The sequence below is a fragment of the Hippopotamus amphibius genome, chromosome 10, assembly GCF_030028045.1.
Source record: "Hippopotamus amphibius kiboko isolate mHipAmp2 chromosome 10, mHipAmp2.hap2, whole genome shotgun sequence".
NCBI classification, from domain to species: domain Eukaryota; kingdom Metazoa; phylum Chordata; class Mammalia; order Artiodactyla; family Hippopotamidae; genus Hippopotamus; species Hippopotamus amphibius.
Genome location: NC_080195.1, coordinates 2,307,132 through 2,323,082, shown reverse-complemented (window position 1 = coordinate 2,323,082; position 15,951 = coordinate 2,307,132). Strand labels below are relative to the sequence as shown.

The following is a 15,951-nucleotide window of genomic DNA, read 5'->3' as shown; positions in this document are numbered from 1 at the left end:
TGGACTAGGGCCCACTCTATTGAGCTCATCTTAACTAATTATGTCTGCAGTAACCTTACTTCCAAATAAGGTTGCATTCTGAGGAATCCAAAGTATCATTTTGGGTGGGGACATGATTCCGCCTGTAACAGCAGCATAGTGTTTAGGTAACTATTTTGTTGCCCTTAGTGTAGCTGACGTAGATACAGCCTAACTACTTTTCTTCTTGACATTTCCACTCTGGTTACCTACATAAGGAAACCAAAGGGGAAGAGTGAAGGAGGATATGACCTTTGATGTTTACTCAGGTTAAAAAAAATGTACTTAGAATATAAACTCATGCCCTCCCTATCAGAATGGTCCATGCATAACAAGCTAAGAAAGGCTTTAAAAAATTCTCTCTAGTAATGGCCAAAGAAATACAGATTTTTTTTAAAGAGTAAACATTTTGAGAGCAGTTCTAGGTTCACAACAAAACTGCGTGGCAGGTGCAGAGATGTCCCACGTCCCCCTGCCCTCCCATGTAGGCACCGCCTCCCCGTTATCAACACCCCCAGCAGGTGGTCCTTCTGTTACCACGGAGGAAGCCGCACCAGCACGTCACCGCCGCCCAGGGCCCGTGGTTTACGCTGGGGCTCCCTCTTGGTCTTGTCCGTCCTGTGGGTTTGGGGGAGTGTATGGGGTGTGTGTCCACCGTCACAGCAGCATGCTGGGGACTTTCACTGTCCTCGAATCCTCTGTTCTCCACCTGCCACCACCCTCCCCCGGGCCCGCCTGCTCACCTGCACGGGGCGTGGGCTTGTGCGTCACCACCTCACCCTGCCCTCAGTCCCGCCCCCAGAGTTGTTCCTCCTTATCTCGAGAGTCGGCAGTGTTTTAAGTCATCACTGGCTGACTGTGCTAAACATACAGAAAGGTGTTCTCATGTCCACAGCTTCATGAGTTGTTAAAACCATCTGGTGGACGCTGAGCACTGCCCGCGGATGGGAACTTGGCAAATTGAAAGGCAAGAAAATAACAGTAGGATTTTCTTTTAATTTATTTTTATCACATTTTAAATGTATGTTTTTGTATATTTTACATTTTATCAATGTTAATACATGGATAGGTTATTATCCTTTCTAAATAAGTAAACCTGCAGTCAGGCTCCCAGACAAATGGTATCAGGACCGGGGCAGGGACACGTGTGTCTGCCGATACTGCCGGAGCCACGCACACCACCGCCGACGCTGAAGCAGCCGTGATCTTACGAGAGGCAACGCTCTCCAGCCTCTGTTCTCTCTGCCACGGCTCTCGCGGTCTCTGGCGTGCTTACCTGCCGTGGGCTGTGTGCAGATGGGTCTAAGTGCAGGGCAGGATGTCCCTTCGCACAGCTGGGGGACGAAAGGGGCACCGGTAAGTGGCAGGTGAGGATTCCCATAGCGTCAGACCAAAGGAGAAAGTATCACATTAACTGTGAACGGGCCATTCTCTCATTTGGAAGAGACCTTTGGGTAAAGTTCAAGGCAAACCCCAGCGACGGGGTGTTAACAAGATTAACAAAACAAACCCTTGACACAAAGTACTAGTTAGTGGTGAAAGAGATTGGTAAAGCTTCCTTCTACTGAGAAACTCAATTACCGAGAGAAAGATTTTTCTCTGTTTGTTCTACATCTAACTTGCCTCTGTTCTTCAGCACAGCTCAGTGTCATTAAAGAACACAAGTTATCTTGAGGGAAACATTACTGCATAAGAATACATCTCTATGGCAACAAATTTTAAAGTTCAAAGAAAATCGGTGATTTCCTAGCAAAATATAAATTACCTGAAGTAATTCAATAAAAAGTGCAAAATGTGAATAAACAAAGTCCTGTAAAAAGAGGTTAGAAAGAAGATTAAAGACTGGAAAAGACACAAGCACCGGAGGCGCGCACAAGCGCAGAGAGAGGACGTCGTCTGTCTTTCAGCTTCAGAGAATTTTAGTATTGGGAACACGATCCCAGGTGATGGAAAAGAGGCACGAACTCCTGTGTCACATTTTATAAAGCTAATGCCAATGTCATTTACCCAAGCCAGATAACTGCATTAAAAATAAAGCTACAGAAGAAATATATATTCAGGAAGGACTTATTTTACAAATGCGTGTCAGGTAACTTGCCAGAGCAAATGGTCAAAAAATCAAAGGAGAATTTGCCCTCTAAAGACTTCATCCCCATACTTTTTTTTTTTTTCACTCACCTGTGTGAATTTGAAGGTCATCAGTGCTGTTCACCAGGTATTCTGGACCTTCACCGAGTCTTGCTTATCTTCTTGGCCCCTGTGGTTTGATGAAATCTTTGAGGGGTCTGGCTAATTAGGTGCAAACAGAAGTGACATAACCACCTTCTGGCTCTGAGGCTGCCATTGCCAGTGCAGGACCCTGGTCAGGTGCCGTAGCTCAGCTCCTGGAAGAAAGGAGTTGGGGGCAGAGCCCTAGACGCGCTCTGTGGGAAATACACCTCCCTCATTACAGCTGCTGTTGCATAACCTCGTCTAAGCTGACCAGTACAGCCAACTTAAGACCATAATGTAATATTTTACTGTTCAGTTGGGTTAATCTGCAGTATAAAGATTAGCGTGTCTGTTTCATCAGGATAAAGGAATACAAGTTCTAAAACATTCAATTATAAACTGATATGTAAAAGATAATAATAAAATAATAGTACTGTGTGACAATTCGGGTATATTCCAAGAAATATGATGGCTCAAAACAGAAAAAAAAAGCCTTAAACTAAAGGAAACATATTTTTATTTTTATGTGGAAAATAAGACCTTTAGAAAATAATTCATTATGCAGATTTATAAATGTAGTTATGTATCATAATTTTGTAAATCTGTATTTGCTGTATGTCTTTCTTATATAGTATCTTTGGATAATTAAACATAAAATAAGTACCGTTAACATGGTTTCCTTTGCTTATGCTGTAGTATAAAAAGGATCTGCTACATGTCAATAAGCATAGGAATTGAATCCTATGTAATACTGACCTAAATGGATATGTGATTTCATAGGCTGTAAGCATGAATGTAAGGACTTAACCAGGAAAGACCCCTAGAGTTAATTAGTAAAAATAAGTTGTTTTTAAAATTATGATTACATGAAGTAATGAAAGTTTTCTTCAAGAACTCACGTTCATAAAAATGGCTCTGATTTCTTATTACGTATTTCTAGCTGCAGAAATAATGCATACTTATTGCTGCTTACTTGGAAAAGAAGCTATATCAAGAAAAGCATGATCCATACAGCAATCACTTGGTCTTATCCACTATTAACATATTTTTGAATTTCCATCTCCTGTTTTCTCTGAATAAAATTTTTCTTTTGTGAAATATAGATTATGCTATATGTACAAATTTGTATCCTGCTTTAAAATATGTAATATTCTATTGCAGAGATTTTATCATTTTAACATTTCAAAATATCACATTATTTGTGACATTCCAATATGTAGTCATGCACTTTTCATAATTTTTCACCTTCCTTTTTTTTTCTTTTCTTTCTATTATAAATGAAGCTACTGTGATTAATTCTAGATTTCTCTGTGTCAGATTTTTTTTCTACCATCAAAACCTGGGGAAAATTTTATAAATTTTCCAGCATTTTAATGCATATTGCTATTTTTTCATAAAAGGAATATTTTTGCAAAAATATTTAAGCAGGACAATTTTCATGTTTTATTTGGTCTCTACAGATTCACAAATGTGATTACAAAGATGGCAAAGAACTTTGAGAAAAAAATAAAATCTGAAACATATGTGACTAGGCAGAACCATGTTAAATAATGTTATTATTTTACATTTTCTGTAGACTTTACAGAAAAGCGTGCTCAGTTACTAAGTACCGGGCACATACTTGCCTCAAACTCCCTTTTCTTCGTATAATTATGAATCACTGTTACCCAGCCCTTCAAAAGACTGATGCACACGAGTTCTGTGTTTATTGAATTTTATTTGTTTTATTTGTTGTTCTCTAACATTCACCAACAGTTTAGTAAGGTGTATGTGGCAAATTATTTTAACAAAATAAACACAACCCGAAGTGAATAAACGCATACATACATGTTACAACACACACACAGACACACCCCGCAGACTGTTTGTTTATCCACAGGCATGTGTTGACATCTCAATACATGTGAAGTGCGGGTGTTGCTGGTATCCTCGCCCAGGGCTTTGTGGTGGTGATGGGACGTGGCAGTTCCTGGAAGGCGTGTGGCACAGGCCACTCAGACTGCGCCTTTATTACCGTTGTTAGGTGAGCAGGACTTTGCTGCAGGTTGACGATAAACGCCCAGGCGTGGAATACACGGGCTCTGCTTTCAGTATTGTTAATTTCCTTGGGGATAATTTTGCTTGAATGCTAGAATCCATTCGGTCCGTGGACACAGACGCGAATGCCTGCCGTAACTACAGTGCTGCTATGGTGCCTGTACGTCATTTGACCCGTTTATGCCCTGCGTCGTCTTTCAGCCCCGTGTGGCGGACACCTGACAGCTTCCAGTGGAGTCATTTTGCCCCCGGGATGGCCAGGGTATTATAAAGATTCCTTAAATTGTGAGTGGATAATTGAAGCAACACCAGGACACTCCATCAAGATAACTTTCGATAGGTAAGAAAAAGCTGTTTTCCTTGATTTGGACCTGATGGCCCACGCATGCCCAATGTTTTCATTTAAACGGATCTTAAATTTTAAAACTATGACAATTTTTCCTGGGTTCCCCCAAAGGAGTTCACTTAAAAGGAAACAGGCACTTGCTTGGTGAACGCTGTTCTTCTGGAATTTCATCCTCTAAGCCCACAGTCAAGGTCCCCATGCAGACGTGCTTGGGGGCGCGGCGGCCCCGAGGAGCATTCCCAGAGCTCACAGTCGCTGCCCTTGGGTCCGCGTCTGGATTCTGGCCCTGAGGCTGGAAGACATTCTGCTCCCGGTTTGATTGCAAATGGAGCCCTTTGGCGCCTTAGGTGTTCCTGGAAAGCACAGGACAAGCGCACTCCCGCGCTGGGGGTGGCCCTGGGGAACGGAGGGCGGTGTGAGGTTGCAGAGCTGGCAGCAGCCTGTGTGCAGCAGATTCACCACCTGTTGATCAGCTCTGAGTGGCTCCATCACCAGAATGGTATTTGGCTTAGCTGTTTGAGCATGTATTTGATAATCTAAAAAAGAAGCATGCTATTTGAATTCTCTATGATAAAATATTGTCCAGATTGTCTCCACAATTTGAAGATTAAGAACGCAAAATGCTTTGGTAGGGACCCATGTGCTTTAAAATCCAAGGAAGCATCTTTGTTTAGTGTTTCAAGGTTAATAACTGAGCAAACTGGGCTTTCTCTGGCGGTGGCCTTCTTAACTAGACTGAGTTTGGGGTTCTAGTATTCAGAATATTATAATGTCTCAACACAGATGTACATCATTATATTATTTTTAACTAATTTTCTAATTCTCAATGATAGCATCCATACAGGAAAGGTTTTTAGCAGGAACTGTGCTATCGCTTAGTAATTATTGGTATTTGAAGTTATTATTGATATTATTAAATCTGATAGGATAATTATAACTCCAGTAGGATAATCTCTCAGAAGAAAAGAAAAAAATTGGTTTATGTGTTCATTATATTGGAGAATGGATTCTTGAATATAATCTTAGGCACTGGAAAAAATAACTATACATATTAAATGGTTTGCTTTCTTATTATTTTTTACGGTTTCTAGTATTGAGAGGGAAAAAAGCAGACACACATCCTGATTCCCAGCAGCACACCAAATTTCAATAATTTAGTAAAATAGTGATTTTACATTCTGGTTTGGTTTTACAGTTTATTAGCATTCCATTTTCAGTTGCCTGAACAAAAATACTCATAATTTATTTCTCAATTCTGTCTTTTTAATATTATTGAACTTTGGTATTTGCTAAATTCCAATTGTAAGTACCAACATTTCCGATATTTTCAGACACTTGCGGTTTTTACCCTGGACATAGAACGCAGCCCTTGAAAAGATTCCTTGCCTAGTGCATTGGTTTATACCTTGAGCTGTGAGCTGACACCCTAATAAAGGATGTGTTTGCACAAACAAACTTTAAATTCCCTACCGACGTTATTGTTATACAGTGTGCGCTAGGTTGCAAAATGATGAAAAGCGTTTACATGTTTCTTTCTGAGGTCACCCTGGAAATTGTCCAGCTGTTGAGGCGTGCCCTTTATCATCCTGGCCGTCTCTAAAAATGAAAGATGTGAAAACTTCAGTGCAGATACTTCAAATGAGATTTATTCCATGCTCATCTAGACTCCTTGAATGTGAACTCAGATAACTGTGAAGCTGTAGAATCTTAAGAGAACATTTTTAATAGTAAGAGACAGAGCTGCCCTGTCCCACCCCAAATGCCCAGCCTGTGGCCGTATTCTGACCTGGCCACACGCTATACCACTTGTTTGAATTCCCTCTTATGGAAGATGAAGGGTCAGGGACCATTCTTAGTTAGTTGCAAGGATATATTATTATTGTGCATTCGCACTAAGAAGAGTATATGATTTAATGATAAACAGGGCAGGGCACTTTGGTTTCAGCATCTTTTTTCATTGCTCTGTGCCAGGAAGCTAAGACAGCCACTCTGTCCCTTCCCTTTCCTTCCCATCTCCAGCATGCGATGCAAACCTGGGGGACCTGTGGCACAGGCTTCCCTGGAATTCTCCGAGAGCCACTGAGTGAATCAGAGGCTCCAGTGAGGGAGCTGCTCCCTGAGAGCCCTGCCAGGCACTTGGAAACCGGGTTAGCTCTTTGAGGACGAGTTGGGTCCATTTACAAAATGATCTCACTGCCTGTAATGGTACCTCCGTTGCATCAAAGAGCACCCAAGTGGCTGTGGCTGTATATAAATATAATATCAGACCGGATTCTCTGGAAGCAGAAGTCCTTCTTGGAAGAAAAGTTAAGCACTTTTTGGAAGCTGTTCTAATTTTTTCAAATCATTGAAGTCGCGTTTGGTTTCTGAAGCAGTAATGTGTCCAGTGCTCTTCCCCTGTTGCACAGGAGTTCATGCAGCTTGAAAAGGCATAGAATTCTTTGTTTCAGGAAAGGTATTTAAAGTATTGTCATGCTTTTTTTTTTTTTTTTTGAGTTACCCTTTTCCTTTAGGAGATCATGTCACTTCAATATGCTCATTTTAAGAAATGCATAATCATGTTACACAGGGGACCATGAAAAACAATTTGAAAATGCACCATGACTGACTTTCACTAACTGGTGATTCTCTATCTACTGGCTCACTGTTTTTATTTGAGAGCTGAATTACTGCCCCCCATCTATGTTTGTGATGTTACTAGACAGAGGGTTCAGTCAGAGGGAGGGATGTGGGGGTGAGCCTTTTCCTTCCAGAAATCAGTACTATCCTTAAATACTATATGTGCCCAAGTCTTTAAAAGTATATATATGTATGTATATATTTTATTTCTCTTGCTGTACAAGGGTTTTTAGTTAGTGAATGGTACGATGGGGTGTCTGTAAGTTAGTGCAGCTCTGCATTTCTCCTCTGACTGGATACGTTTGCCCGCAGATTCCAGACAGAAGTCAACTACGACACCCTGGAGGTCAGAGACGGGCCTGCCAGCGCGTCCCCGCTGATTGGGGAGTACCACGGCACACAGGCGCCCCAGTTCCTCGTCAGCACAGGGAACTTCATGTACCTCCTCTTCACCACAGACAACAGCCGGTCCAGCGTGGGCTTCCTCATCCGCTACGAGAGTAAGCGGTCCTCCCTCGCCAGGGCCCTGCCCTGTTGTCAGGTTGAGTTCACCACACGTGATCTCACTGTGTCACGCAGCAGGAGATATGGTGGTTCACTGGTCCTGCCCACCTCTGTCCGCACTGCACTGCACCACTGGCAGGACTGTCTCTTATTAAGGACAGAGTGCCTTGGGGGTTTTCACTTTATAACTCAAAAAGAAGACATATTGGTTTATTATAAAGTAAAAAAATTATTAAAACAATGTGTTCATTTACAGCATGATGTAATAGTAAATTTCTACTATTAGAAAATATACCTATTGGCCAAAGCAGTTACAGGGCATATCACTAAAATTATATATCCTGAGGAGTACTTTTTGCTGGAAAAACGGTCAGGGCAGCTGCGGTGCTTATGTGTGAGTATACATGCTCTCGTTTCACCAGGTAGAGTATGAAACTGAGACAGAAGGAATTAAAACCCAGCTGCATCTTCACTAAATGACAAATACTGATTAATGTTAACAACTGTTAAAAATGTTTAAGAACAATTATTAGAAATATTTAAACACAATTCTAAACTCTCATAATGCAGAGTATTTTGCAAAGCTTTCCCAATTTCCTTCCCATTTTTGTTTCCATCCATCCAAATTTGGCTCTTAGCTTTAGCTTCTGAAATTAGAAGATCAAGGGATTACTTAACAGTAGTATTTATGCAAGTGTCCTTCTGGAATGGAGCAGAGTGGGATTCAGCCTGGAAATGCATTTCTAATGCTACTCAATTCTTCCCTTCTCTGAAAATGCTTCACTACCAGACTAGAATGAAAAAGATGGATGAGAGCAGAACAATACTGAATCTGAAGGAATAAATCCTTTATTTTTTTAAGAATTTTAGGGTTGTTCTTTTTCAGAATCTTTCCTAAAATAAACTAAAGTTTCAATGTTGTTATGAAATGCATATAATTTTATAAATGCGTGAATGGGGCCCCTATCTCACATGCTGAATTTTTAATCATTTTTTCTTTTTCTTGCCTTCCTTTCCCCACATCAGCCACTGCTACTCATGTTAATCTTGCCCAAGCCCTTCCCAACAACTAAAACCCACAGCCTGCTGTGTATATTTCTGTTTTTCATGCTTATCTATATAATTATATGCAAACATATACACGCAGATACACATCTCAGATTATGTGTACTTTTTGATTAAAAATGGAATTATATTTTACTCATATTATAACAAGAAATAGATTATTGATGATTTAAAGGTTAGTTTCAAATTTAATTCAAAGTTATTAGTTATGCTTCATATATATACAGCATTTATTTCAAAGTTACATATTTCTTAAACTTGAAGTACATTTTAAGAAGCAGAAACTTTTGTATTTCATTCCTTTTTAATGTTCCTCTAAGCTATCATTTGTCTTTGGAGTGAAGATGTATACACATTACAAATCATCTAACTGAGTACAGCTCAGCACTGACCTGCTAAGATGTATTCTCTCCACCCCACGGTGCACGTTTTTTAGAAGCTAGAATGAGTTGGTCTTTGGATATAGAGCTGGGTGAAAGTTAAGAGAATAAAGAGTTTTAGGCACTGACAAATACTAGAACAGAGCTCCTCTATCTTTTCTTCTGTCTCTCTCATTTGTGTCCCATAGATTATTTTGCCTATTTCTAGTTCCTTTTGAAGAAACGAGTTCTAAAGCCCTTATGTAGGTAGTAAAAACTGATGTCATTTGCTCCTTTACCTCACTTAAATAAGTTGGTTTTTCTTATTATTTCTGGAAAATTAGGGAAAGTTGATCACAAGTTCCTATTTAGATTTTCATCCTCACGAGTATAATATAATATATTATAAATCTATTAAGTAAATAATTCTAACAATAATCGTTATAAGCTGCAAAAACTGACTAGATTATGTTTCAGGGTTCTTTTTATTTATCCTGTACTTGAAAGTGGACATGAGCCTGAGTGAGACATGGTATAACCTGGAGTGATCCTCAGAGGACAGTGCTTTTTGCTGTTTTCCCTTCTTTGCATCAGTAAAGAGAAGGGGAGAGCAAACCCCCAGCCGATGAGCTTGGAGCGACAGCTGTGAGTGTCATGGACTCCTGACCCCCGGAGCCCGGAATTCTTCTCCCTCCTGCTTTATGGGAAGCGCAAGGGTTGGCTCCGTGGTCCTGGATGAGGGCAGAGGACCTCATGGGCGAGGTCTGTCCAGAGCTTTTCTCAGAGCAGACCCTGCTCTGGACATCCGTCCACTTTGATTTGGGGACACCTGGTGATCCTTCCAGAAGGCCCAGGCCCCGGACCTTTCTGACGTCGTCTCTGGGCGAAAGCATCGGAAGGACCTTGGGAAACTGTCCCCAGGGAGGCAGTCACACTGAAGCTTGCCTTGTTCCCGCCTCAGTTTTCTTATCTCTGGCGAAGCTTCTGAGGAGAAACAGGAACTAAGCAAAAGCAAATGGACCTGGCACTTTGAAGGGACGCGGAGTCGGGAAAGGCCCAGGTGCCGGGGGTGTGGTTCACAGCTACCTGTGGGCTGTGAAGCTTACCAGCTGCCGGGTGCCAGCCCAGATGCCCTAGGATATGCCCGCCTCTCCTGCAGGCAGGCACTTTAAGAGAGCACGTAACCAACCCAGACACTCACCCTGTCTAGGAAGCTTGCTGAAGGAGCAGTTTTTCTCAAACATTGCTGTGCATTAATGTTCACCTGGGGCTCTTAGTGAAAAGTAGATTCCTAAGCTTAAATTCTGGATGTTAACAGTTGAGTACGCTGCAGGGCAGGCCGGAATTCTAGATCTTTAAGCGCGTTCTCAAGGTGATCCTGACGGCAGCGGCGTGTGGGTGGCAGTGGGTGTCTGAGGCCGTCCAGGTGGGCCACAGCAGGGACCACCTGACACACGGGCTCCAGGTGGAGAGGACCTGCAGGCAAGCGGAGGAGAGGGGGTGCAGAGGGATGGCAAGTAATGGAACAGTAAAAGACCAATGGAGATAAAAACAAAAATAAACAAGTGGTACCTAATGAATCTTCAAAGCTTCTGCACAGCAAAGGAAACTATAAGCAAGACAAAAAGATAACCCTCAGAATGGGAAAAAAAAATATTTGCAAACGAATCAACAGACAAAGGATTAATCTCCCAAATATATGAATAGTTCATCCAGCTCAATATCAAAAAAGCAAACTCAATCAAAAAATGGGCAGAAGACCTAAATAGGCATTTCTCCAAAGAAGACACATGGATGGCCAAGAAGCACATGAAAAGCTGCTCAACATCACTAATTATTAGAGAAATGCACATCAAAACTACAATGAGGGACCACTTCACACCAGTTAGAATGGGCATCATCAGAAAATCGACAAACAGTAAATGCTGGAGAGGGTGTGGAGAAAAGGGAACGCTCTTGCACTGCTGGTGGGAATGTAAATTGACACAGTCACTATGGAGAACGGTTTAGAGGTTCCTTGCAAAACAAAAGATAGAACTACCATATGACCCGGCAAACCCACTGCTGGGCTTATACCCAGAGAACACCATAATTCAAAAACACACATGCACTCCAATGTTCACTGCAGCACTATTTACAATAGCCAGGACATGGAAACAGCCTAAATGTCCATCAACAGATGAATGGATAAAGAAGATACGGTACATATATACAATGGTATATTACTCAGCTGTAAAAAGCAATCAAACTGGGACATTTGTAGAGACATGGATGGACCTAGAGACTGTCATACAGAGTGAAGTGAGTCAGAAAGAGAAAAACAAATATCGTATATTAACACATATATGCGGACTATAGAAAAATGGTACAAATCAACCGGTTTGCAAGGCAGAAATAGAGACACAGATGTAGAGAACAAACATATGGACACCCAAGAGGGAAAGTGGGGGCGAGGGTGAGGGGGGAATGAGTTGGGAGATTGGAATTGCCATATATACATTACTAATGAGAAAAAAAATCAAAGTGTACACTTTAAATATATGCAGTTTATTGTATGTCAACTGTATCTCAATAAAAGTTCTTAAAAAAAAAAAAAAAGAGTAAAGGACCAGGAGAGAAGCAGAGAGAGAGGAAGGAGGAAAACATGGGAAAGAAACACATTACCAACCCCGTTGTTGTTTTGACCATTTCTAGTACCCTTGAGGAAGCTTGTTCAGAAGCCAAGATGCAGATACTAGAAAATAATTACACCTGCTCCTCCAACACATTTTTAATGAGTGGTTTGCCCATGACCCAAGAATGATTTACATTAAATTCTTTATGCCATTTAAAAATCATAAAATAGTCCATCTCCTTTCTGTCTTTCATCAAGAATGCCTGACATTGTAAACGTTCCTTGCTTTAAAATTATTAATGACCCCGTTTCGTGCCCAAATGGGTACCTGGCAACCTACAGACAGAGAGCCTTGCAGGAGTAACCACACTCTGCTCAGGTTGGCTTGTTTTTGTAGTGGTTCCATAAGATAATGTGAGCGGCTGTAAGCGACATTGATTTCAGCCCTTTCTGAGCTGTGAGCAGAGGGGGTGAAGCCAGTTTTTCAAGGTTTCTCCCTAAAAGCATGGCCAGGGTTGTAATTCTGCTCTGTGTGCTACGTCTTGTGAATCATCGCCTGTATAAATGCAGTGTCCAGTTACAGTCTGCCCTTTCATGACTTGATTCCTTATAAGGCATGTGGCAGAGCTTATTCATATTATAGTAAGTTTATTATCCCCCAGAATAATCATTCATTTTGCTTGTTTGTAGAGAGAACTTTGAACCACAGTTTAAAATCATCATAATTATACAGTCAATTGGAAAATAAAATGGTAAAAAAAAAAGGATTCCTCGAGTACACGGAGATTTTCCATTTAATTTTAGCGCACTCCTTGGAAATGCTTTTTAATGATATGTCTAGAAAGAAGCAAGATTCACTACACGTAAATGTAATATATATCCTACTATGCAATTCATATACTATAATTTTTTAAAAAACTGTGATAAGCAAAGTATGTTTTGTGGTGTGTGTGTGTGCGTGCAGATTCGTTTTCTTTGATCGAAATACCTTTCTTATAAGCAGAAAGGTAGGCGGATCAAGACGTTATGGTAAAGGAAAGAATTCATAAAAAGATGTAATGGTAGTAAAAGCAGTACAACTAGAAATTAGATACAGCACACACACACACAGGAGAGAGGGGAAGAGAGAAAAACAGTCAAGAACTTAGGTTTGAACTTCAGTAAATAATTAACATGACAAACTTAATATCTTAGCCCGTCTCTTCACCTGTAAAATGGGGCGTGTGACGGCTCTTTCAGAGCCTTCGGCGGGCTGTCACCAGCGCCCGCACCAAGCGTGGCAGATGAGAGGGACCCGGAGACGCTCCGCTCTCCCTCTTGGACTCAGACTTCCGGGAAACGGAGCGCTCAGCCGCGCCGTGCTGACGTCACACACACGTCCACGTGACCGGCCCAGGGGCACGTGACCCGCACGCGGAGGGCTGCGTGGCCGCCATCTTCCTTCATCATCTTCCTTCATCATCTGTCTTCCTTCATCATCTTCCTTCATCATCATCTTCCTTCCCCCGCCGAGCAGCAGGCTTCTTCAGCCACCTATTGGACAGAAGCCACGTGAGAAGAAGGCTGTTTGTATCGTGTGTCACCACACTCCGAGCCGCAGGAAGTTTCCAGAAAGACCCAGGAGGTAGCGGGGTCCGCTGCCCCGGGGCTGCCTGTGTGCCGTGCGGGCCGGAGGCCGGGAGGCAGGCACGCTCTGAGCGAACCCCCGAGGCGGGCGCTGGCGGCCGCGTCCCCTGCGCTCGCCCAGGGCCGGAGCGAGCGGAAGGCCGCCGGCCCCCGCGGGGCGTGACCGCCTGGGCTGTGTCACCCCTCCTTCCCCGGCGCCGCCCTGTCGGGGGGCCCTGGAGGCGGCGGCTTGCAGGGCGACGGCTGGTCCGGGCCTCTCCCGCGGCATGGCCGGGGGGCCGAGGACCGCGGCGTCCGCTCGTTCCCAGCGCAGGCTTCGCACCGCTGTTTCCTGGAAGTAGGTGAAGGGATAGCGCGTGCGGTGCAGTCGGTGTGGACAAGCAGTCAGGACTGCAGCAGCCTTCTTTAGTTCCGTTTTACACGGAAGAATTCCAAGTGTAAAGCTGAGCGCTTTGCCTTCCTCTGATAGTTTTCTCTCCTTTCGCTGCGCGTTTTGTATTTCCTCACGATGCGTGAATGTCATCGTGGACACCGCTCGTTAACACAGAATTCGCACCTTGTCTGAAATAGTAATTCCCGTTCCTGTTACTGCCGTGCGCTGGCCGCACTGTCTAGTGATCGCAGGACGCCGTTTGACGAAGTGGAATAACTTAGTTGACCGGTGTCCAGGACCCTGGAGATGAACTCATTTCTTTGGCAGAGATTCTTCTTTTGAGGCAATTCTGCTGCTGATCTTGAGGCTACAAAACCAATCAGCCGGTATTACGTACCCGCTGTGTTCCGGCGTTGCTGTGTGCGATCTCGGGAGTGTTGTGAAACCTCATAAACACTTCTTTAGCAGGTGAATGTGTGTGTGCCCTGTGGTGTGGGTGTGTGTTCAGAGAGAGGGGAGCAGGGTGGGTGACGGATTCTTGCAGCAGACGATGGCCATGCTGCTTTTGGTATGTTCGCAGCTCGTGCCGGGGTGTAAGGCATATGTGTGTGTTTGCTGCCATACTTTGCAAGAAGTCACGACAGTTACATCCTGTTGTTAAGGTAATAGGCATGTGTTAGTTTTAGGATATTCGTTAGAATGGCTAACTTTTAAGAAAAAATGCTTGGGAAAGATAATGCTGTCTTTTTTTTCTTCTTCATTCTACTTCTTTTTCTTTTCATTGTTTTATTTATTTTTTTCCTTTGGAAAACTTCACTATGATAGTCTTCTCTGCTGTCTGTTACCCTGTGTAACCAACCTGTGAGGTTAAGAGCACAGACATACAACGTGCAAGGTTTGCTCCGTCTTCCAATTCTGAAACCAAAAGCAAGTTGTAGGAGTTCCCAAAATGACCCTCAGGTTTGATAATTCGACAGGACTCAAGGAGCTCCCTGAAAGCTGCTCCCCTCCCAGTCACGTGTGTGACTGGAAAGGATCCAAATAAGAAGCAGCTGAAGGAGGAGGCACAGAGGGCAGGCTCTGGGGTGGGTGCAGACTCAGAGCTCTGGGCGTCTTCTCCCCGTGGAGTCATGGGCGGTGTCACCTCCTGCCAGCCGTGATGGGTGACGTATGCACAGCCTAGTGCCAACCTGGGAAGCTCACCTGAGTCTCTGTGTCCAGAGATGTTATTGGTGTTTCATTACATAAGCATCACAGATTGAATCATTGCCCCATGTGGTTGAACTAAGTTTTTACCTGCCCCCCCCACATAGGTTAGATTGAAATCATGTTGCCCCAGGGCCTCCCATGGAGCAACCTGCTGAATTTAAGCCATCAGGGGTGGTCCCAGGGCCCCACCATGAATAACAAAGCCACTCCCACCCCTCAGGGAATCCTGAGTTTAAAGGTCACCTCCTAGGAGCTGTATTACTCTTGGAAATCACATTTCTTACTGAATATTTTTTAATGTGGCTCAGCCATTCTACTTGTGTTTCTGTCTTGTTGGCTTACATGTTGCTGCACTCAAGAAGAAATCATGTCACTTATTATTTATTTAAGAAGCTCACCCCTTAGTCGCACTTCCTGTATTTGACATAGTGAGGGAAGGTATACTCATGAGACACATCCCTCAAGCTTTGGTAAAATATATTCGGTGACCAGAAATATTATCCCAGATATCTTTTAGGGGAGTAAAGAGTCTGAATATTGGTAATAATTTAAGATTTTTGATTAAGACTTCACGTGGTAATTGCAATGTTTTGAACCTTACTGAGAGAGTTATGTATAGCCACAGCAAGTCTTTTTTTTTTTAATCTCTTTGCATTCCTAAACATCACAATGATATTCTCTTCCCTTATTCCCCTTTTCCTCATCTTTTAAAATATATGTTCTTCTAAAAATAGAAATGTTAGAGACAGAGAAAAGAAACTCTTGTAATGATGTGATCATCATTACTTGACTTTATATAGCACTTTACTTTTTAACATCTTTTAGCGAAGGCTAATTGTAGCCATTTTGAAAGTGGCTGACTTAAGTACAAATCTGAAAAAAGGAATATGGAAATGCAATTTTAGAAAATCAACTCCAGTGCAATTTTAATTTGCATTATGTGTATGGACTTGGTATGCAACTATGTGAA

General features: G+C 42.6%; 1 protein-coding gene across 1 annotated transcript in view; it reads left to right on the top strand.

Annotated features, from left to right (window-relative positions):
- The window catches only part of CSMD1 (CUB and Sushi multiple domains 1), a 1,409,269-nt gene that overhangs the window by 1,078,834 nt on the left and 314,484 nt on the right, over positions 1-15,951 (top strand). The window contains exons 16-17 of the mRNA XM_057697717.1: positions 4,468-4,606; positions 7,544-7,731. Coding sequence (XP_057553700.1) covers positions 4,468-4,606; positions 7,544-7,731 — 327 coding nt within the window. The remainder of the gene's footprint in view (positions 1-4,467; positions 4,607-7,543; positions 7,732-15,951) is intronic.